The 22,656-nt window shown below is 47.4% G+C and overlaps 2 protein-coding genes across 2 annotated transcripts in view; one reads left to right on the top strand and one right to left on the bottom strand.

The window, feature by feature from the left end:
- Positions 1-18: 18 nt before the first annotated feature.
- LOC106814538 (FAD synthase-like) lies at positions 19-7,626 on the bottom strand. Its single transcript, XM_014818854.1, has 13 exons — positions 7,460-7,626; positions 7,187-7,281; positions 6,563-6,686; positions 5,793-5,905; positions 5,246-5,386; positions 4,792-4,940; positions 4,376-4,464; positions 4,052-4,178; positions 3,567-3,647; positions 3,126-3,224; positions 1,689-1,768; positions 830-971; positions 19-206 (listed from the first exon to the last, which is right to left on the bottom strand). The coding sequence occupies exons 1-13, from the start codon at positions 7,578-7,580 to the stop codon at positions 74-76; spliced, it is 1,494 nt and encodes a 497-aa protein (XP_014674340.1). The 5' UTR covers positions 7,581-7,626; the 3' UTR covers positions 19-73.
- A 1,443-nt stretch (positions 7,627-9,069) lies between these two features.
- The window catches only part of LOC106814537 (sodium-dependent serotonin transporter-like), a 23,671-nt gene continuing 10,084 nt past the window's right edge, over positions 9,070-22,656 (top strand). Inside the window, exons 1-6 of the mRNA XM_014818853.1 lie at positions 9,070-9,460; positions 11,797-11,939; positions 19,421-19,510; positions 19,749-19,877; positions 20,252-20,351; positions 20,540-20,640. Of these exons, the coding sequence (XP_014674339.1) occupies positions 9,259-9,460; positions 11,797-11,939; positions 19,421-19,510; positions 19,749-19,877; positions 20,252-20,351; positions 20,540-20,640 (765 nt within the window). The 5' untranslated portion in view covers positions 9,070-9,258. The remainder of the gene's footprint in view (positions 9,461-11,796; positions 11,940-19,420; positions 19,511-19,748; positions 19,878-20,251; positions 20,352-20,539; positions 20,641-22,656) is intronic.

The following is a 22,656-nucleotide window of genomic DNA, read 5'->3' as shown; positions in this document are numbered from 1 at the left end:
GGTGGGATCCCGGGAGGCGGGTGGAAGGAAGACTGGTGGGAAGTTGGTGGAAGGCAGGGGGTGTCAGGGGTTGTCAGAAGCGATTTGTTCTCTCCTGGCTGGCATCCTTCAACTTGTACGCTGGCCTGTACTTCACCATGTCCTGGTCCATGTACTTGAGTTGTGAGTTTGGATGCGTGTTGTGCATGCTTCCCAGAGACGTGTATCTGCCGAAGAATTACACAGTCATCCACCCAAACAACAAAATACGCATTTAGAACAATACCATCAAGTAATCATCAATACCAATCAAACACATCATTAATAATCATTAATAATCAATAATCAATAATAATCAATAATCAATAATCATTAACAATCAAACACACCACGTGTGCAGTATAAGCCAAACAACGGTGAGTTTCAGGTAGGATTCGGGAAATTTGAAGCAGGGTAATTGGAGTCACTATGTTACAAACAGTAACATGGTTTCTTCATATGCTACTAAAGCACGGCGCATCGTTCGACTTTGCCTGAAATTCTAAACACATTGTGGAAATGGAACGATTTCTGAGGAAAAGGGCGGCGGAACAACGTGTTGAGAGCAATAAACTGACCCTATCCTCCTGCTGTGATTCACAGGCCGTGCTAGCCAATCACTGTTGCAACAGCACATTCCAAAACAATGCATAGTAATAAAGTGCCACAAATTCAACATTTTGGTGTAAAAACATGCGTGTACACGTACGAACCGGCTCGACTCGACCAATCTAGGCAACAATACCCAAACACATCACTGTTATATCCCTCAGTCGGATGGGTCAAATGAAGACGGGGCGTGCCCACCTACCCTTTATCGTAGAGACTGCAGTAGGGCACACACAGCTGTCGCAGAAACTTCCAGATGTCTTCGTACGTCCAGTCCATGATCGGCTGCACTCGCATGAACTGCGGCCATCCAGCATCGGTCATCATGAATGCCTCATGGTCAGCTGCAAGACAGCCGAGGATTGAGAGCGGGCGGTCAAACAAGGAATCTTATTTGAGGGCAAAGCGAGTTTTGCTTGCAGTGTGTTACGTTTATTCAAGAATTGTAGAGGACAGCAACAAGTTATAGTAGAGGTATATTACATTTTCTTTCCTTTCATCTTTCTTTTCTTTTCGACGAACATTATTGTTATCTGTGCGTGTGTGTGCCTGCAATGTACGTATATATAAATAAACAAATAGTATATTATATATATAAGAAGAGAGAGGAGAGAGAGAGAGCAGAAAAAGGAGAGAGGGAGAGACGAGACGGGGAGAGAGGAAAGAGCTGAGAAAGAAAGAGAGGAGGGCGAGACGAGAAAGAGGAGACGAGGACGAAGAGGGAGAGCAGACGAGATGAGAGAGAGGAGAGAGAGGAGCGAGGAGAGAGGAGAGAGAGAGAGGGAGAGGAGAGAGAGGAGAGAGAAGGAGAAAGAGATAAGAGAGAGAAGCAGACGAGAGGGAGAGAAAGAGAGAGAGAGGAAGTGCAGAGAGAGATGAGACGAGAGAGAGACGAGAGAGAGAGAGGAGAGTTGAGAGAGAGAAGACGTAGAGAGAGAGAGCAGATGGTTAGATAGATATGTCATAAACAACAATCACAAACATTGTATCAGGATGTGAATTACATGAGGTTTGCATCTATCCACACCGATCGTACAGATACGTTCACGATAGCACGCCCACAGCCCTGGAGATCGGCTGCGACGTGTGCCCATGATATCGGCCTTCAACTCCTGATGCTGGTTGCTCTGACTGCTGCTGCCTGCATGGGTCTCTAATAGCATCTCTGATTTTACCGGCTCAGGCAGAACGAGGGCCTAGGCCATACATTTGAGAGGATATATCGGAGCGTTGAACATCAGCTGGATCGATGAATAGCACTGCACTCAACGTCTACATATGTGCCTGCTCCAGCACGCCATGCCACTGCAGTGACGCCCATGACACTGCACGCACGCCATGGACACTGCCCACACACGCCATGACACTGCCAAGGACGCCATGAACACTGCAGGCCGCCATGACACTGCAGGCACGCCATGACACTGACAGGCACCGCCATGCACTGCGAGGCACGCCATGGACAGCTGCAGGACACGCCATGACACTGCAGCACGCCATGACACTGCAGGCACGCCATGACACTGCAGGCACGCCATGACACTGCAGCGAGCACGCCATGACAGCCGCACAGGCGCACGCCATGACACGCGCCAGGCCACGCATTGACAACCGCTAGGCACGGCCGGGACATGCAGGCCACCGCCATGACACTGCGAGGCACGCCATGACACTGCACGGCACGCCATGACACTGCAGGCACGCCATGCCACTGACAGGCAGCATGACACTGCAGGCAGCGCCATGACACTGCAGGCACGCCATGACACTGCACACGCCATGACATACTGCAGGGCACAGCCATGACACTGCAGGCACGCCCATGACACTGCAGCACGCCATTGACCTGCGATCCACGCCATGCCATGCAGGCACGGCCATGCCACTCGCCAAGGCACGCATGGGGGGGGGGGGGGGAAAACACTGCCAGGCAGGCCATGACACTGCACGGCACCGCCATGACACCTGCGAGGCACGCCATGACACATGCAGGCCACGCATTTTGACACTGCCAGGACGCCATGACACTGCAGGCCACGCCATCAGACACTGCAGGCCACCGCCCAATACCACTGCCCGCACGCCACTTGAACACTGCAGCACGCCATGACACTGCAGGCACGCCATGACACTGCAGGCACGCCATGACACTGCACTCGCCACTAGATTTTTACGTATTGAAATGACGATTCATTCAATAAATAAGGACATCCAATAAAACTTTGCTGTTTACTAGAACATCACAGACCAGACATATCAATACAAACATAAAGAATAAAACATAATTTATAGGCTAATAAGATAATTGCTTTTACTAGATCCTATAGTGGTGCATGACAGGAAAGATGTCAGGAAAAGCACAACAGTACGACTGAGAGAGGACAGCCGATGACAAGACTACACAGGAATGACAGGTGTTGAACACTGATAGAACATCGGCAAATGATAGTGGCAGAGTGAGACACGCACGCACGCACGCACGCACGCACATCACCCACCTGTCAGCGGACTCGTGAATGAACTGCTCTACCTCTGGGAACGGAAGATCACATCTCACGTATAGCAGCGGCATCCCCGCGCGGTTGCCCGGATACCTCCTGCACAACAACACAGCGGCGCCACCTGTAGGTAACTGCATCAACTACCTCCACAATGCAGCAACTCGTTCATTCACTGCTGCAACAATCTACACCCAGCATGCCATTGCTTACACGTCCAGAAAATAATGAGTCTGACACAGCCACTACCCTTATCCACATTTACAAGTCATATAAGAGAACATCCAATAGAATAGTAATATATAGTAGAATATATAGTAGTACCAATGCTACACACAAAGAGACTTTAACTACGAGTGCACCGTGCTATTACATGGAACTTCGTCGCCGACTGCTGTACAGTTACGACTCTAAAGGAACGATTGGGAAAATTTCGCCCACCTTTGCATGACGGCATGCATTAGATGTAGAAGGACGGTGCAATCTTTTCCTCCGTTGAAACTCAGACACACTTCCTCGAGACTGTGAACAGAATAGAAACTGCAAAATTCAAGCACCTACGCTGCAAATTCAAATCACAGAGCCTGCTCTCTCCACATCTTGGTGTCTCTATCGTCGCTACCTGAGGTTCCCTCGCCACAAGTCATTCTCTCGCGTAGTTTAGCTTTTCGATCGCTCGCGGTTCCATATTGCCAGTCCTTTCGTGTTGTTCCGTTTACAATAGCACTTATTCACAACGAACCACCGAATTCTCCCTACTCTCGACGATGAAATCTGTGGTGTCAGCACCACCAGGTGGCGCTACCATCAGCACCACCAGGTCGAGCTACTCTCACCTGTATCTATCGAAGCATTTTTCGATGACGCCTAGCGCGTGGCACACAGGTGGCGCTACTATCAGCACCACCAGGTCGCGCCACTCTTACCTGTATCTATCGAAGCATTCTTCGATGACGTCTAGTGCGTGGCGTGCGTGCGGGAACGTGTCGGCGAGCGCGTAGACCTTGTCTGCGGCGTGAGCGACGGGATCAACGTCGTAGTCCAGCAGGATCTCTGCCAACGTTAGTGTCAATTTTGTCACTGAGCATTGTTTTTAGAACCTGCTATCACGACACCAATTGGGTAGAGCTGGGTAGGAATCATCTCAATTTAGGCGCATGAAATTGTTCCCAGCGGTAAGTTCATGCCGTAAAGCAGGTTTTTAGTACTTCTTTATCAACAAATGTTACATGACTCCGATGACTACTTACCCGGTGGAAACAAGGATGCTAGGTGGTTGTATACCTCGTCCACTATCTCTGTCGTTTTCCCCTGTATCGTCAGCTTGACCTGGTAGTAGCTGACAGAAACGTAGAACAGGTTAATCAAGAGACAAGTTATGTGAGAAATTATACACGCCAGTGAATGTCATATGCAGATAAAATGAGCTTAAACTGCTACTTATTCTGCTCATCTATTTATAACTATCATCAGAAGTGCATGACATTAGAAGATACAACGAAGGGAAATTTTCTGCTACCAAGAATAATCTTCGATATCACACACTTCTATGCATATCACTCCCACAACAATTTAGCAGTAAAACAATTCGTCGTCTAATCTGGCCTTCCCAATTACACAATTGTCAATACAGGACTAAGCCGGTGTAGCTTGTGTGTATGTGTACCTGTTGTCTAGCTTCGGGTAAGACCCCAAATCAACCCTATCTTTGTATTGCTTGTTTACTTTGGAGATCATGCCGGCGATGGACATCTCATCCTGGGCCAGGAACATCTGTCTCACGTGAAACTGTACGGCCTCGTTGCGAAACAAGTGCTGAAGAGCAGCCGTCATAATTATTATGGGATGCCTGTGCTGCCATCTATGGCCAGATAAGTTAAAAAGGCCATCATGTTATATTACCAATATGGCATAGCTTCACTCAACATTGTTGGATGAATGCTATACTCACTGCAAAATCACATTTTATTAATTCATATTATAATAAGCAGTTACTTCGAGAATAGTGAAAGTGAAGGTACGCACAACAAGACCGACTCTCGATTTGTGTATGTATCTACTATCTATGTATTCATCCATAGCTATAGCGACATATTATCTATATACGTGTATATACTCACTTCCACATTGGCAAAGTTACGCTCCAGTAGATGAGGAATGCCGGGAAACAAGTAGACATTCCTGACTGTGACGAGAGGATACGGGGCCGTCTTGCCGGTGATCGGGTGAACGCCATACCTTAGCTGCGCTGACTCTGGCACCTGTACACAACCCCAGTGCCATGAAAGCCAGTCAGTACAAGCACATCATTACTGTAGAGGTAGAGAGAGAGCTTTGTCTCAGGCACTATGTTTCGTTATAAATGAGGATGATTATATAAGGATATACAGTTACGACTGTACGTATATTGCTATATTAGGGTACAACAACGACAATGTAACTTAGACGCAACGTGTTACAGCTAAACTATGTTTATTATTTATCGCGCTAGTGCTCACTACAGTCCTGTAGCTGTGACAACAGCAGCACGACATTGCCACGGAGGAACCATCTCAAACCTTCACGCCCGCAGGCCGGACGCTGTCTGTCGTAACATTATGCGGCAATGATCTAGGCCTGTCGTAGCGTTCTTGTATTCGTCACTACAGAGTCGCTACGACTGCTTACGTGCGCTAGTTTCATCTCTGGTGAATCCATGCTGACGTCGCCGAAGAATTGCCTCACGAGCTTCACTAGTTCCGCGTGAGGTTTCACCTCCTCCCCGAACGCCATCGCTATACCTGCGAGCGAGAACAAAACAAGTGCACGTCAGCAGCGTCGAGGAGCTCACGAGCTATAACAGTGTTGTTGTTGTTGTTGTTGTTGTTGTTACCCAAGGTACCATCTTATTGCGAATAAAAAAGTGTTTATCTGTGAGTCTGTTTGTCTATCTGCTGTCTGTCACTGTGTCTGCCTGTTTGCCTGCCTGCCTGCCTACCTACCTCCCTGCCTTCCTGCCTATACCTACCTATCTATCTATCTATCTATTCATCTATTCATCCATCCATCTGTCCATCAATCGATTCATCCATCAATCAATCTATCTGCATATGCTCAGTCAGCGGATATCAAATGGAGCTCTCCATCTCGACTGAGTCGTCGTTGCTAAGCAGTTTGAAATTTTTGATAAATCAATTACATCAAGAAATAATGATACTATTTAATAGAGAGCAGACCACAGCCTACACCGGTGGCACAAAGTCACCTGACCTCAAGAACAAATAAGATTTTTCCTAGGCAGAGCTGGCTACTCAGTAATAGTCAGCATTAATATAGGTACACTGCCTTTAGCTATTTAGCAAAGCAGCTGCTTTACTCCACAACTACTCATAAACCACCTGCAACCACTTAGGCTAAAGAACCAATGAAGTCAAAATATTAAACAAAAAGATGCTTGCCCTCTGAAGTCATGTCATCATGAGTTGGTCCAATGCCACCAGATGTCAGCACATATGTATACTTCGACGAAAATTCTCTAACTTCCTTCGCTATGACTTCCAGGTCGTCAGGAATCACTGACACCTAAACAAGAATTTATAGAGGAAATACATGGTCTAATTCTCACAAGCATATTAAGGGATATAGAACATACCGTTGTACTATATACTATCATTATACTTCACTTTCCCTAATTAGCAACTGTTGAATATAACAGTTAGTGATGTCACGATCATCGATTATACTCGATCATCGGTTGAGCAGTGGCTCGAACCAAGCGCTTGGTTATCAAAATCCATAATCAATTTCATCGAAAAAAAAAAAAAACTTGGAAAAATGATGAGAATCAGTACATGTATTATACACACAGTAGTAAACAGTGCAAAACAAACAGTAAACAGGGCTAAACAAGCACATACATGCACACACGTACATGCACACGACGTTACGCACACGCAGGCATTCAACACCCCGAGTAACCGATTGTATAATTCCGATCATCGGTTACTTGGGTCCAACCGATGATCGATTACGAAATTACAACCGATTGACAACACTAATAACAGTGTCGTAGTGTCACTCACTCGCTGAACTTTCACTCCAAGTGAAAACAAATGCTTGCTGAGAAAGTGAGAATTAGTGTCCAACGTCTGTCCTTTCAGGATCTCATCGCCAATCACTGAAAAAAAAAATATGGTCATGGTCATATATTAGTTTGTGGTTTAATATGTCATTTAGGTGAGGGTTGGGGTTAGGGTTAGGATTATCAATCATTAATCATATAATCATTAATGATATGAAAGTTGGGAACACTCCTAATGGAGCATTATATAGCCAGGAGTAGGACGGCACCTTACCGATGATTCCAGCAGTTGCATCACTCCCGGACGACATCTTATTTATAATCCCCCTTCTGACTAGATGGCCTCCAATACAGAGAAGTCTTTGGGATTTCCTGAGTGCAGACACATAACTCATTCGAACTAGAGCATATTCACGTTACAAATACAATGTAAACACGCCTCCATTCAACCGTGGTAAGCATGCACTTGATATACAAGACGATGACGCTGATTGGTCATGTACTTCTAACGTAACAGGTGCCATTTTGGATCGCAGTTGTACGACAGAAGTTTTGAAGTGTGTGTGTGCGTCTGAACGCGTATCCGCACACATGTATTCACTATCCTCTAACATTAGTCTGATTAGATATAAACAACTAGAACAAGAGCAATGCATTAAAATAATTGAATCCTGAAGCATTCAGTCATGAAATTCAGGAACCATACAGCTGACTTTCAGGAACCATACAGTGCCGCTGCTGCAGCTGCGCGGCGTACGTAATAGTGTTTTATTTTTTACATATAATATTGTAATAAATAGTATTTCACCCGCATTAAAGTCTAGTGAATAGCGTCGTGGATATGTTAAAGGCAGAGAGGGTGCAGGTTCAAATCCCAGGGGGGGGGGGAATTCCTTTACGTTTTATTTTTTTCATTCAATATTGTTCATTGTGTCTTTAATGTAATTTCGAGCTATCTAAGTGACAGGATAAAATTATGATGATTAGTAACATTAGTAATTACGATATTAAATAAAAAATACAAATATTTTCCCCTAGTATTATATAATATAGCGGATTGTATCCAATCACGCGCCACGCGTTTGTTTAGTGACGTATGGCGACAAATCATGCACGCAGCAGTATAGCTGTATGTGTTCTTCGTTATTTTCTCTCTGTAGCTGACGATCGCGCACAGCAAACGTCCGCCATGTTGGATGACGTCACGAGGCCGGGAGACGCACACGCGCGCGCTCGATACTTGGATACAACCAGTCCAGCGCGAACGAGGCCTTTAAAAGTCAAGCTTGTTCCGTCTGGTCGCACTGACGCACATGAGCACGCACGGGGACCCGAGTTTTCCCTACTACTGCAACAACTTGACCACGTGCGGACTTCCGTTTCCTCCTTCGCGCTTCTATATGTACAGCGTTCCCGTTCTTTTCCTGTTCTCTCGCGGCCCGTGTACACCCGCGCGGTCTGTGTGTGTGTGTGTGGTGAACGCGTGATGCTGAAACACTGAGCGTGAAGCACGCGCATGCGTACATAGTCTTCTATCTATCTATCACGCGTGAAACAGTCGTGTGCTATATACGTGTAGGTGTGTATCTTCTATCTATCACGCGTGAAACATGCAGTCGTGTGCTATATACGTGTAGGTGTGTATGTGAAGAAACGCGGACGGCGACTGTTTGTGAGTGACTCGTCCGACAGAGCGTGTATACGGGAGAAAGAAGGGAGGTAGCGAGCGTGAAAGACGGAGAGAGAAAGTGAGAGAGCGAGAGAGAAAGAAAGGAAGAGAGAAAGAGAGAGAGAAAGAGAGAGAAGGAGAGAGGGAGAGTGAGAGAGAGAGAGAGAGAGAGAGAGAGAAAGAGAAAAAAAGAAAGAAAAAGAGAGAGAGAAAATCCGCACAAGAGAGAAGAAATAACGACACGAGATTTTTCCGTGACGCCGTCATTTCATCGCAGCAACTAAACTGCCGCCGATATCCGATCGTCTGTCACCGCGCTTACGTCATCACCGCCGCCGCCAAGCCGAATGACGGCCTACCTCTAACTATACGTCTCACCTTCGCCACCGGACACTGCTCCAGAGATGGACGAACGCGGTGACGTCACGTGCGGGATGAAGGAGTTAGCGGCGAAGGGGGATGACCTCGGGATGGAAGAAGGTCACCAGGGCGCTGAACGCGAGCACTGGGGGAAGAAGATTGACTTCCTGCTGTCCGTCATCGGATTCGCCGTCGACCTGGGAAACGTCTGGCGGTTTCCGTACATCTGCTATCGAAACGGCGGCGGTGAGTGGTAGCGTATAGCACCGAGAGAGGAGGCGGAGGGAAATGGGGGAGGGGCGGAGGGAATTGCAGGAGGACGGGGTCAAACGCACGCACGCGCGTATACGCACGCACGCACGCAGGCCGACGCATACATAGTATGGCGTTCCAAAATTGCCATCGCGCTTCGTGCGATTCAAATGTTCCATCTGTGCATTCTGTTCTGGAATTTCTGTTCCATAATCTCCCTGTGTGCATAAACACGACGTCGCCCTTTTTCAAACGCGACGTCGCCCTTTTTCATCCACGACGTCGCCCTTTTCCAAACGCGACGTCGCCCTTTTTTAACCGTGTTCCATAAATGCCATCGCGCGGTGTGCGGCCCATCTAATTTCGACTACTTTTTGCGAGCAGTTTTACGCTCGCTCGCTTAATTGCCTCATTCTTCTGATTGTGTTTTTGCTTTTGCGCCCTATACTACGCTTACTTGTCCGTTTCAAAGACAAACTTCTTCACCAACGACAACCCCCTGTTCCCTAACAAGAATTCCTTTGCGGTAAGTGTTATCATTATAACATGTAGGTCTATTTACTTTAATATTTATCCAATTCCTAGCATACATTGCAACTCTCGATTTGATTTTCTGATTCACAGCGATGAAAACAAGTGAAAATTTGCTTTCACAGCTTTGCACAGTATTTATATACAGAATATGGGTTGTACGGTCTAGTTAATTTAGAATAAAATTGGGGATTTTTGAAATCAACAGCCTTGACATTTTTGTTCCAGATTTGCATATGCCTGTCTTCACATATCTATACCATAAATGAATGTATATAAATTTGTGTAATGCTAATTAACATTCTCCGGACTATAGCATATAGGTCTATCTATAGATCCTTTAATATTGTTTCGTTATATTTAAATTATGATTGTAAACGAGTATTACGTATATGAGTTCGTGCTGTGTAAATAATACTTCCGCTCTCTTGTTTTTAGTGACAATTAGATGGGCCGCACGGCGCACGATTGCATTTATGGAACACGGTTAAAAAAGGGCGACGTCGTGTTTGAAAAAGACCGACGTCGCGTTTGAAAAATGGCGACGTCGCGTTTGAAAAAGGGCGACGTCGCGTTTGAAAAAGAGCCACGTCGTGGTTGAAAATGCGCGACGTCGTGTTTGCCAAGGGCGACGTCGTGGTTGAGGAAGGAATAAAAAACACGACGCGACGACAATTATGGAACAAAAATGTACAACGTCGTGCGCGACGTCGCACATTTGAATCGCACGACGCGCGATGGCAATTTTGGAACACCATACATACGAGCGCAATCTCGCACGCACGCGCGCGCGTTCCCGGGAGACGGTCGCCTATTGTTAAAAGTTTTAAATTAACTCATGACTACGTGCTCTCATTTCTCGCTAAACCCTGACGGGCTCTATTCCGGCTCGTAACAATGGCATCAGGTGGCCACACCGTATGTGATAATAGTCGGTGTTTATTACACACAGTAGCTCACACACACACACACACACACACACATCACACACGACACACACTACACACGCACGCACCGCACGCTACGCTTACGGCACGCGACGCACCACGCACCAGCTACGCACCGCACGCACACACACCACACACGCACGCCGCGACGCACGCAACGCACGCACGCACGCACGCACACACCACACACACACCATCACATCGACCATGACGGAGCGTCGGGACGCGGTTGCCCCAACAACTTTGCATGCCTGCATCCTAATATCATCATCATCAGCATTCACAGAAGAAATCTGCGAAAAAACACCACCATTCTACGTGTGAGAAAAATATCTTTCTCACACGGGCGGGGTGCACTTACCAGATGTGAACGCGTACGCCCCGCGCGGCAGGGGTGCTTGAGGGTGTATGCTGGGGGCGTTAAGTTGCCCAGGAGCCAGGCGGTAGCCAGGCGGAAGGTATGCTCATAGCAGATGGCGTGTCCCCGCCGTCCACGCTAGAAGAGCAGGTATGAGATTGAGGTCTCGTCGGAGGTTGATGCCCTTCATACACTCGAGCTTCTATTCACCTTCTTTTGTTCCCCTCTCTCCTCTCCCTCTCTCTCTCTCTCTCTCTCTCTCTCTCGCTTCTCCTCTCCTCTGCCATGTTCTTCTCGCCTTAACTCGGCCTTACACCCTTCACTCGCTCCCCTATACGTATTCTTAATTCCTCTAGTCACCTTCTTTTTAATTTTCCCACCTTTGTGCCCCTCTCTTCTTCGCATTCGCTTACTTTCTTTCTCTCACTCTCACTCGCTTCCCTCTACTCGATGTCTCTCTGACGGTGACAGTAGTGGTGTTCTCTCTCACGCAGGTGCTTTCTTCATTCCTTACTTCACCATGTATTTCCTCGGAGGTTTGCCTCTCTTCTATCTCGAGTTGGCACTGGGCCAATACCAACGCTGTGGATGCATATCCGTGTGGGACAGAGTATGCCCCTTATTCAAAGGTAACCACGTATGTTTGATTTTAAACGATCTAGAATAAATGAAGATTTTTATCCTGTTAAGAATTCCATTGACTATACTAGTTAAGTCATCGATAACCGATATATTCGATTTCTTGAAACAATTTTTTTGCATGACGGTGTTTTAAAACTTGACACAGAGGCTATGCGAGGGTATGCGTTAAAAGATCGTTTAAGGGAGGAGGAGAGAAAGGAAGGAGATTGTTGGCGATACAAGAAATTGGACGAAGCGTTGGGAAAACAGAAGAAAGAACAGAATTAACAATAACAACAAACACAACCTTACAGCAGACACAGCGGATAGTGCTATAGTAGGTGTAGGAATAGAGAGAGGGGTAGAGGGGAAAAGGGAGGGAGAGCGAGAGGGAAAGAAAGACAGAGATAGATAGATATAGGGGGAGAAAGGTAGAGAGAGAGAGAGAGGGAAAGAAAAAAAGGGGTTGAAGGCGATGAAGATCGAGAGAGAGAAATGGCAAGGAAAAGGGAACCCCGAATAGCAGAAGCGGGCGAGGGGGAAGGAGTATGTGTGGAAGGTGAAGAGGGAGAGTAAAAGGAAGAGGGAGATGGAGAGGAAGAGTGAAAGGAAGAGGGAGATGGAGAGGGAGAGTGAAGGAAGAGGGAGATGGAGGAGAGAGTGGGAGATGGAGAGGAAGAGTGAAGGAAGAGGGAGATGGAGAGAGAGAGAGTAAAAGAAAGAGGGCGATGGAGAGGGAGAGTGAAAGGAAGAAGGAGATAGAGAGAGAGAGAGAGAGAGAGAGAGAGAGAGAGTAAAAGGAAGAGGGAGATGGAGGGGGAGACTGAAAGGAAGAGGTAGGTGGAGAGGGAGAGTGAAAAGAAGAGAGAGATTGAGAGGGAGAGTGAAAGGAAGAGAGAGATGGAGAGGGAGAGTGAAAGGAAAAGGGAGATGGAGAGGGAGAAAGGGAGACATGCAATGGAGCGGGAGAGAGAGAGATGGAGAGAAAGAGACGTGATGACGAGGAGAGAAAGCAGAGAGGATTCAGAGATGAGAGGCGACGAGACAGGAGCCAGAGAATGACGCAAGAGCGGGGAAGCTATTCCTCCGCGGCTAAGGGTGTCTGCAGACGCCAGTGGCCGAAGAACTAGATGGAGCAAAGAAAGGAATGAGCATACGAGGCCACTCAATGGCGGGATTGCAAGTCCCAGTCGTTTCGATAGTCCTGATATACTAGGCACACAAGTGACAACAGAAGGTCGAGGCGTACGAGCGATCAGGACGCTCTATGTACTCACTTACATTTCGCTAATCTGTAAAATCTGGTCTAGAGACACGCGCGCGACAGAAAACGGTGACCACGGGTCCGGAGCCACGGTGTACGAGACCAATAGGAGCCGCACGTTGCGAAACGAGCAAGCCTAACTGCACCTGAGAAGCGACACTTATCAACGCGGGAGAATTCTACGAGCGCTGCGCGCCACGAAGGTATCTTGCACAGTAACCGTGCACGCTGCGTGGCGAGTGCAGTGCGTGCGTGCAATGCGTGCGTGGCGGCACGTGCGGTGCGTGCATAGCGGAGCGATGCGTATTGGGCGTGCAAGTGACCGTGATGTCATCGCGCGCGGGACGCTCTTCACCTCTCTGGAGAGCTGCTCTCTTTGTTTTAAAAATCAATCTCACGATCCGATTGGTCTCTCTGTCTGTCTCATGCTCTCTACCCCGTTGCTCACTACTGTAGTCGCCTATAACACTCCGTAACGCCCACCACCGGCCAGCAACAACGGGATCACACAACAGCATATATACTTTATACTATATAATAAGTATCTCATCTCGTGTCAATATATACAATCTACCTATCAGCTTTCTTTAAATGGCAGAAAAATACCGGAGTTATCGCTGCGACATGTGATGCATTAGGTTGTTGTCATTGCGCTCAATACTTTCCGTGTAATTATAAACACTTGGCAAAGTTAGGAAAAACTGATTTTACTTCTTATATATATAAATATAACACTATCATTTATATTTGTAGTACCTGTGGCACACGCGTGCCGCGCATATGTATCGTCACCTGGTGTTATCTTAGGGGTACGCGCAATGCTGTGTGCCGTGTTGAGTTGTAAGTAAAAACGAAAACAACACGGCAGTATACAATCATACGGTGTGTTTAAGCCGGCCCTATCCATATAACCACTGTCACATATTCAAGGAGGAAGGCAACTGCAGCTGCTGCATCGAACAGGAAACTACAGAAATGCGAGCGCTTTAGGCTCCATACACAATGGGACATAGCGCTGTGCTTTATCTACCTATTGTCTTTCATCCATCAGGTTCTCTCTTACTATTGCGGGGTCTGTGAAGGCAATCAAAAACAGTCGGGGAAGGCGAGTAAAGAATGTGTGTGTGTAGGGCGCAGCGTGTGTGGGTGTAGCTGTGTTCGCCTGGTTCTCAGTGTGATTCCGTTGATGTGTCTTGCTGTTTTCCGTTGCGTGTGCGTGTGCTTGTCGCGTGTTGCGTTGCTGGAAGTCGTGCTTCTTCCCGTGCTGTGTGTGTGTTGGTGTGTGTGTGTGCGTGTCGCGTGCCACGTGTCGCACGTGCGTGCCACTGTCGCGTTGCGCTGCGGCTGCAATTTCGCGTGCCAGTTCGTGCGCTGTGTATGTGTGTGGTGTGTTGTGTGTCGAGGGCTGTGTTCGTGCTGTCGTGTGTGGCCCGTCGTGCCTGCTCGTGCGCCTCGTCGTGCTGTGTTTGCATTTGTGCTCCGGTGTGTGTGGATGGTTGGTGTGTTTTCGCGTGGTCTACGTGCGCGTTGTGAATCGGAAGTGACAGAAAAAGAACACACAAGGGACAAAACATGGTGTCAGCGCGATAGTTTCCAGCCTCGCGCTCTCCGTTCTTCTATGGATCAACAGATTCGCTGCCTGCGTACGCCCAGCGCGCGTGGGCGATCTCAGACACGAGCCATCATCGACAATCTACTGTGAGAGAACGCTCCGGCATCGTCAATCTTCCTCTAGTAGGCCTTGACGGGGGCTATAGATATGCTCAGCTAAATCCTTCGTCCTATCTCTCTCTCTAACTCACGCTTACACAGCATTTCTGTGAGCCACCTGTTCAACTCATCCTCTCCATGCGTCCCATCTTTCTTTGTGACAGTAGAGTCTCATCTCTCCGTCCAATCCTCCGCACCGCCATCCGCACGCGCACATATCATGGGCTATATATGACGTCAAGAGAGAGAGAGAGAGAAAGACATGCGTTCGTCTCTGCCACAGTCTCCTCCATCCCATCTCCTTCCTCTCGTTCTCCTCACCGCGTCCTCCTTTACACGGCCACGCGCGTCAGCTTACCTAGGGCGCGAGTCCTTCATCCTTCACGCAATCCTATCATTTATTCGATCAGCCGTCAGCCGCACGTCTGTTCGGCACCCAAATAACCCCATCGCCACTCCGAACGACATTTTTGCCTTGACCTCTCCTGTTGGTCGCCTTCCCATCACCTCTTCCCAACTCACACTTGACTGCCGCGATAAATACCTCTTCGGCCTTGCTTCTTACCCTGTTTTTAACAGCTTGACAGCACTCTCTTCCTCCTCGTCAGGACGGAGTCCCTTGGCGCGCCAACACTTCGCGCCGAGGTCTGTGGATAGGTCGCCCAAAGCCCTGGGGTTGTCTTATTGGCCGGGCGGCGAGAGCATGTCAAAAACAAATAATATACGAAGACAAAATTTCTATGACTGTCGTACACACGCGCCTCACTTATCGTAATGTTTAATATTTGATGCGTATATATACACGAATCCGTGCCAATAACCAGTATAACATATATAAGGCGCTATAGCAATATCTATATAATACTAATATATATATATACTAATATAATACTAATATATACACTATCTAATATTTTTTATGAGGTACAAGATTCGTTCGTGCCGCGCGTCCTGCTGGCCGATCCCGCACGCTTAACGTCATGCGCGTATCTTCGGGAAAAAGTATTCAGTCGAATTCCGGGCCCACAGACAAGAGAATTCCGTGGAGGTCCAAGTAAACATCGTAAAAACTGGAAGCTTATCCAGAAGGTGCTAAAAATGTCATGGATTTTTTTTCGTGACAGCTTTCACCGTCAAAAGTATTTATTGACAATAAGACTTAATCGATGTCTATGATAGACACCTCAATTTTGATGTTTTCTGACAACTCGTGCTATGCTCAGGGGCTGACTTTACTCCTCGACGCCATCTTGATGTGACATCGGCGCCACTTCAAAGAGCCCCCTAATTTATTCATTTTCCCCGTTTTCTTAAGCACGGCCATCCACCAAAACTCATTGAATCCAAACGACAGGTTGACACAGTGCCTAAAATAGAACGCGTAACGTGTCTTTTCTTGAAACTAGGTTGTATGGTTCAGCGCACTGGCACCTACGTCCAGTGACTATTGGTCTCCTGCTAATGGAGGCAGTCACGCTAGAATGCGCTCTAAGCGCGACGCATCATATACTCACCTGAAACTCAGAACAGTGGCAATTAGAATTGCAAAGAGTCATAGACGCGGTATCCGACTCTGTGAAGTAAATTCGCATCTGCCGATGGATGCCGCTTCCCATCATTAAATGCCGACCGAGTTTTATTATCGTTCCTATATGTGTCCCCATAGCACGAAGACAATTGCGGATCCATGCGGTGGCCGTTCCTCTCTACATCTTCGGTCGCTCGGCGGTGCCGAGGTCGGGGTGCTGGGAGTTTGGTAAGGGTTGTGGTTGTGGGAAGGATATTGGAGTCGCTAGGGAGGAAATATGGCGTATGGCGGTAGGGAGCTCGGTTTCGAATTTGCCTGGTGGATTGAGGGCCCGCGGCGGTGTCGTAGGCGGTTATTGACGCGTGCCCTCCGTTATGTGTCCCAGCCGTCTAGAAGGGCGGGCGAAGGGGGCGCGGTTCGTCGGGTCGGTGTCAGGATGGAGGCCGTTACCACCAGGCTGAGCGTGAGTAGGTGCGGGTGCCGGAGCGGGACGCTGGCGCGTGGTGGGGGTATTGGTCTGCTGGTGGTCTGCGCTGAGGACGGGAAAGTGGTCTGGGCGGTGCGGGTTTGAGGGGTGTGGTGTACGTGCGTTTGGCGTGGCCTGGTGCGGTTCGCGAGGGGTTCTGGCAGCGGAGGCGCGGGGGTGTACGAGAGGTGCCGTGCGAAAGGGGTGTGGTGGTATGTGGCGGCGGGCGTGGTATCAGGGGGGGGCAGGGCGGACGCAGATGTGGCGGTGGGTGGCGCTGCTGTTCGTGGGGGGTGTCGTCGTCCAATCCTCCCTTGGACGACAACGTACACCTTGTCACATCCGGCAATGATCCCCGTCGCATAGCATGTCGTGTCAGTTTTGTAACCCGTGGCAGTGGGAATATAAAGAAAAGTTGTTTTCAAAAAGAATGCGAATATATCGTTAAAATGACTTAAACTAAGTAAATAGGTCCAATGGAATTCTTAACAGAGCATAAAAAAGTCTCACATTTTATTCTAGATCGTTTAAAATCAAACATACTGGTTACCTTTGAATAGGGCATACTCCTGTCCCACACGGATATGCATCCACACGTTAGTGGTATTGGCGCCAGTGCCTAACTCCGAGAATAGAAGAGAGGCCAACTCCGAGGAAATTACATGGTGAAGGAAGATGAAGAAAGCACCTCGTGAAAGAGAATATCTTCGTTACGTAAAAACCAGGAAATTTAAAAAATGGATGAGTTTGTAAGTACGGGTTTTAATAATAAGCTTTCGACGCGAATATGCATTTACACCCTAACTCAACGTCGCTGTTGGTCCACACGCGCGTAAGACCGGCGTCCTTAGATGACGATGAATTGCCAAAAGTACCAAGCGAGCACCTGAGCTCGGTGTGCTCCAATATTCGGGTCGTTAAGAGGGATAACGTCAACACCCGCCTGGTGGCCATGTCCGTCACGAGTGTTACACACCTGTGTTGACGTTGGCGTGAATGACGACTAGTGGCCTCACCATTTGCTGAGCTAGCAGAAAGAGAGTGGAACGGCACCGCTACCTTCCGAGAAATGTATTTTTCTTCGTTGCGGCCTGGCTTTGGAAAGACAGAAAAGAGAGGCGTCGAGACATAAAGTGGTGCGGCCTAGGCGCCAGCAAAATCTTATACAAGTTTCACACATAAAGAGAGCTAACAGGTGAAAGGTGGCCAAACTGTTAAAGTGGATTTGGATATGCAGATGCCTTGTATAGAACGTAAACGAAATACGCAACACGAAGCGCTGCAATATTAAACGCCGCGACAGCGAAGTGAAAGGGTAAGGCCGAGTTAAGGCGAGAAGAACATGCAGACGACGAGAGGACGAAAGCGAAGAGAGATACTACGACTTTCGGCTTACACACGCACACGCGCAACGAGCCGAACGTACAGAGACACGCACGAACGAAGGACACACACACACGGACGCACAGACGACACGGGTGAACACATACATATCAGTATGCCAGAGGCAAGACGCAGCGAAACGACATTACAGACACGACAACGCACAAACACACGAAAAGTAAGAACATACATTAACAAACAAGCATACATACGACAATAGAGTACATAAACACCGCAACATCAGCGCAAATAAAGTATAGGGCAGGCTACTGACGACAAAAACTGCCTGTTCGTCTCTCGAATATCGTCACAGCTTCCTCGTAGTTAGTTTACCTTCACAATTGATAATGGGAATTAAATTTAATCAAAAATTAATCTTAAGCATCCGCTACATCCCTTTGAGAGTATAATTATGAACAAGAAAATATGATAATTAATTAAAGACCACTACTTAGTCAAAGTATGTAGGAAGCGTCATGACCAATGATAGTGACATCCAATCTGCTCAAATGCGTGCGTGATGCGTTCATGGACCGTTCCAGGGATGCACGTATCGATCCACATAGTTACGGTCTCGCTATTGGAGCAACTAGTACTTCATCGCAGGCACCTGTCCTGCTGCGTGACCTGTCGTCATTCGTGCATGCGGGTCCTTCGCGCTTGCACGATGCAATAACCAAGTTCGATGAACGACACGCTAACCCGATCTCGCGAGGTCCAATGCGGCAAGAAGAGTAAACAGAACACCCATCAAGACAGCTACAACACTACCGAGCCAGCCACAACCAGGGGCGTACGCGTTAACTACTGGTAAGTGGCCAACCCCGCCCCCGTTGTGAAAGAAAAGATATTTTTCTCCCCACTAGATGGTGGTGTCACACATCACACTATCCAACACACCACATCATCTCAGCACAACAGGCATATAACACAATTCACACACAACCACATCTATGCACGACACACACAAACACACACACACCACACACACACTCACACATGCGACACGAGCACATCACACACACACGACACATCAGACACGACACAAAACATCAACAACTACACACAACACACACACAGCACACACACACACACAGCTCAATGGGATTCGCTGCTGCAGTCGCGGGGGCTGTGTTGAGGTGGTAGCGCGCACAAGCGATCGCCGCGATGCCGTTTGCTCCTCTCTGGGCGATCATCTTCTTCCTCATGCTCATAACGCTCGGACTAGACAGTACTGTGAGTCACTCATCATCTCCTATATAAATAATAATAATGCATTATTATACACGTATTATTAGCCCTTGATTATAATATTCAATTATATATAAAGATTAAATAATATTAAATTAACTATTAAATAGTAATTACACACTATAATGTAATGTGTGCAGCGTAGCCCGTATAGTTACGTTTTTGTCCGCTAATATATATATATATTAGCGTTTATAGAAGCGTTTATATAAATAAATGACAGTTCGGTGGGCTGGAAGCCCTTATCACGGGATTCTGTGATGAATTTCCGGCGTTGAGGCGACGTCGGGAACTCTTCGTTGCTGCGCTGATGCTATGGTGCTACCTAGGAGCGTTGCCTACGACCACCTACGTGAGTGCGCATCTTGCCTTATACAGCCATCTTGCAATATACAGTCATCTTGCCATATACAGCCATCTTGCCATGTGAGCCAACTGATTGATCACAACGAGTCTACATTGAAAATAATCTGAATTGTAATCGTTTCGCTATTTTATGAGCGTTGATTTTGGTGTGTACCGTTGGTGTGGTAAAGCGAGTGTAAGCGGCTACTCGAGCCTCATGCGTCTGGCATGGGATGCTGAAATTACGCAAATAAATACTGTAGCAGTTTATTGTAAAAGTTGTAACGCCGTGACGTCATCGTTTGTATCAAAAGCGTGATCAATTCCGAACGCGTGAAACTATCACATGGTATCAGATACGAGGCGCTGCATGTGTTGCAGGGTGGAAGCTATGTGATACAGATGTACGATGCATTCGGCACTCAGCTATCCATATTGTTTATCGTGTTTCTAGAGGCCGTCGCTGTCTGCTGGTTCTACGGTAAGTTTTGATGACGTCAGCATTACGTACAGTCCGTAAACATCCCGACGTCACTATTATATAAAGTTGGTGTGTGTGTCTACATTTAAATTTTAATTTGATTTTATAACTCGAGTCAGTTTGTGAGTTCGTGTTCACACTCGCCTGTGCACCGTGTCTCCATCCACACGTCCCCTCCATTGCCACAGGTGTGAGTCGGTTTTCCGATGACATCAAACACATGTTAGGCTTCTCTCCCGGAATCTACTGGCGAGCATGCTGGACAATCATCAGCCCCGTCTTCACGTTCGTAAGTCGGTTGTCTCAACGCTTGTGCTGCTGCTATATGTTGCTTCACACGCAATCCCAGTGTTGCCGCTGCAGGTGTAATTATACATTATGATTAGCAGCTAATTTTACCTTATTTATTAGTGAACAGGTATTATGAGCTCTTGGCGCTACGCTAGCACGTAATGCAAGATGAACTAATAGTACATGAATTTTGAGTTGTTGAAGATATATCTCTCTGTAGCTAAAATGATAGCGGCGATATCTCCGGCGCGTGTGCGTGTGCGTGTGTGCGTGTGCGTGCGTGTGTGTGTGTGTGTGTGTGTGTGTGTGTGTTCGTGCCGTGTCGCTGCGATCGCACGCTAACGTCATGCGCGTATCTTGGGGAAAAATATTAGTGACGGGCAAAGAACTGGAGGTCAGAAACATCGTAAATAACGAAGGCTATCACAAGTCTAAAATGTCATGGATTTTTTCGTGACACTTCACGTCAAAAGATATGACAATATAGATTAATGATGTCATAACCATTTTTGATGTTTCTGACAACGGTATCTCAGGGGCATTTACTCTCACCTTGAGGTGAAGGCACTTGATGGCCAATTGATCATGTTGTGTAAAGGCCATCACCAACTCATTTGAATCCAAACGACAGGTTGACACAGTGCGTAAAATAGAAGTCGCGTAACGTGTTTTTTTAAACTAGGTTGTATGGTTCACGGCACTGGCACCCTACGTCATACTATTGGTTCTGCTAGTGAGAGGCATCACGCTAGATGGCGCTCTAGACGGCATCATATACTACCTGAAACCACAGTGGCATAGATTGAAATCTACGCAGGTATCGACTCTGTGAATAAATTCGCATCTCCTGTCCGCTTCACATCACTAAATCGCGACATCTTTAATACTATGTTATTATTGCTCCATACACGAAGACAATGACTAAAAACAGAATTTAAAAAATATGAGTTTAATACGTTTAATAATAAGTTTCGAACGCATATCATACTTACACGTGCGTTTCCGGCCGTAGACGCCTTAGATGAGATGTTCCATACCTGCGACACCTGAGCTACGTGTGCTATATCTGCGTCACACCTGTGCCATGCCTCATTTACACCTGTGTTACGTTGGCGTTTACCTATGCCTCACCATGCTGCTGCAGGTATGGACGGACGCCGCTACTCAGGTGTTTTTCTCTCTGGGGCCTGGCTTTGGGACGCTGATGGCCTACGCCAGCTACAACAGGTTCCACAATAACTGCTACAGGTGAATGCCAACTGTTGGTTGTTTGCAGATGCCTGTAGCTACGAACGCACACACACGCATACGCGCACACACGCTCACGCGCACACACGCACACGCGCACGCACGTACACACGCACACGCACACACACACGCACGCACACACACGTACACATACATACATATGCATGCACGCACGAACGCATTACACACGCACGCACAAACACACGCAGGTACTCATACATACACACATACATACACATATACATACACGCGTACATCGCGCATACAGTATAGCAGGCTACTACGACAAAACTGGCCTTTCTCTCTCTCTCTCTTTATTCCTCACTTGATAATGAATTAATTAATCAATTAATTAACATGCTAATTTTAGAGTTAATTATGTAACGAAAAATATGGATAATTAATTAGACAATTATATGATTAGGAAGCTGATGATAGCATCGTCCGTGCGTGCGTATGTCATGTTTCAGGGATGCGTTGATCACTAGCGGTGTGAACTGCTTCACCAGCATCCTCGCTGGCTTCGTCATCTTCAGCGTGCTCGGTCACATGTCCAGCGTGCAGAACCTACCCATCTCCGAGGTTGCGCAAGAAGGTAACACACAGACATACACATACACACACACACACACACACACACACACACACACACACACACACACACACACACACACACACACACACACACACACACACACACACACACACACACACACACACACACACACACACACACACACACACACACACACACACACACACACAC

Source organism: Priapulus caudatus, unplaced genomic scaffold, assembly GCF_000485595.1.
Source record: "Priapulus caudatus unplaced genomic scaffold, Priapulus_caudatus-5.0.1 Scaffold940, whole genome shotgun sequence".
In the NCBI taxonomy this organism is placed as follows: domain Eukaryota; kingdom Metazoa; phylum Priapulida; class Priapulimorpha; order Priapulimorphida; family Priapulidae; genus Priapulus; species Priapulus caudatus.
This window is presented reverse-complemented; position numbering and strand designations above follow the sequence as displayed.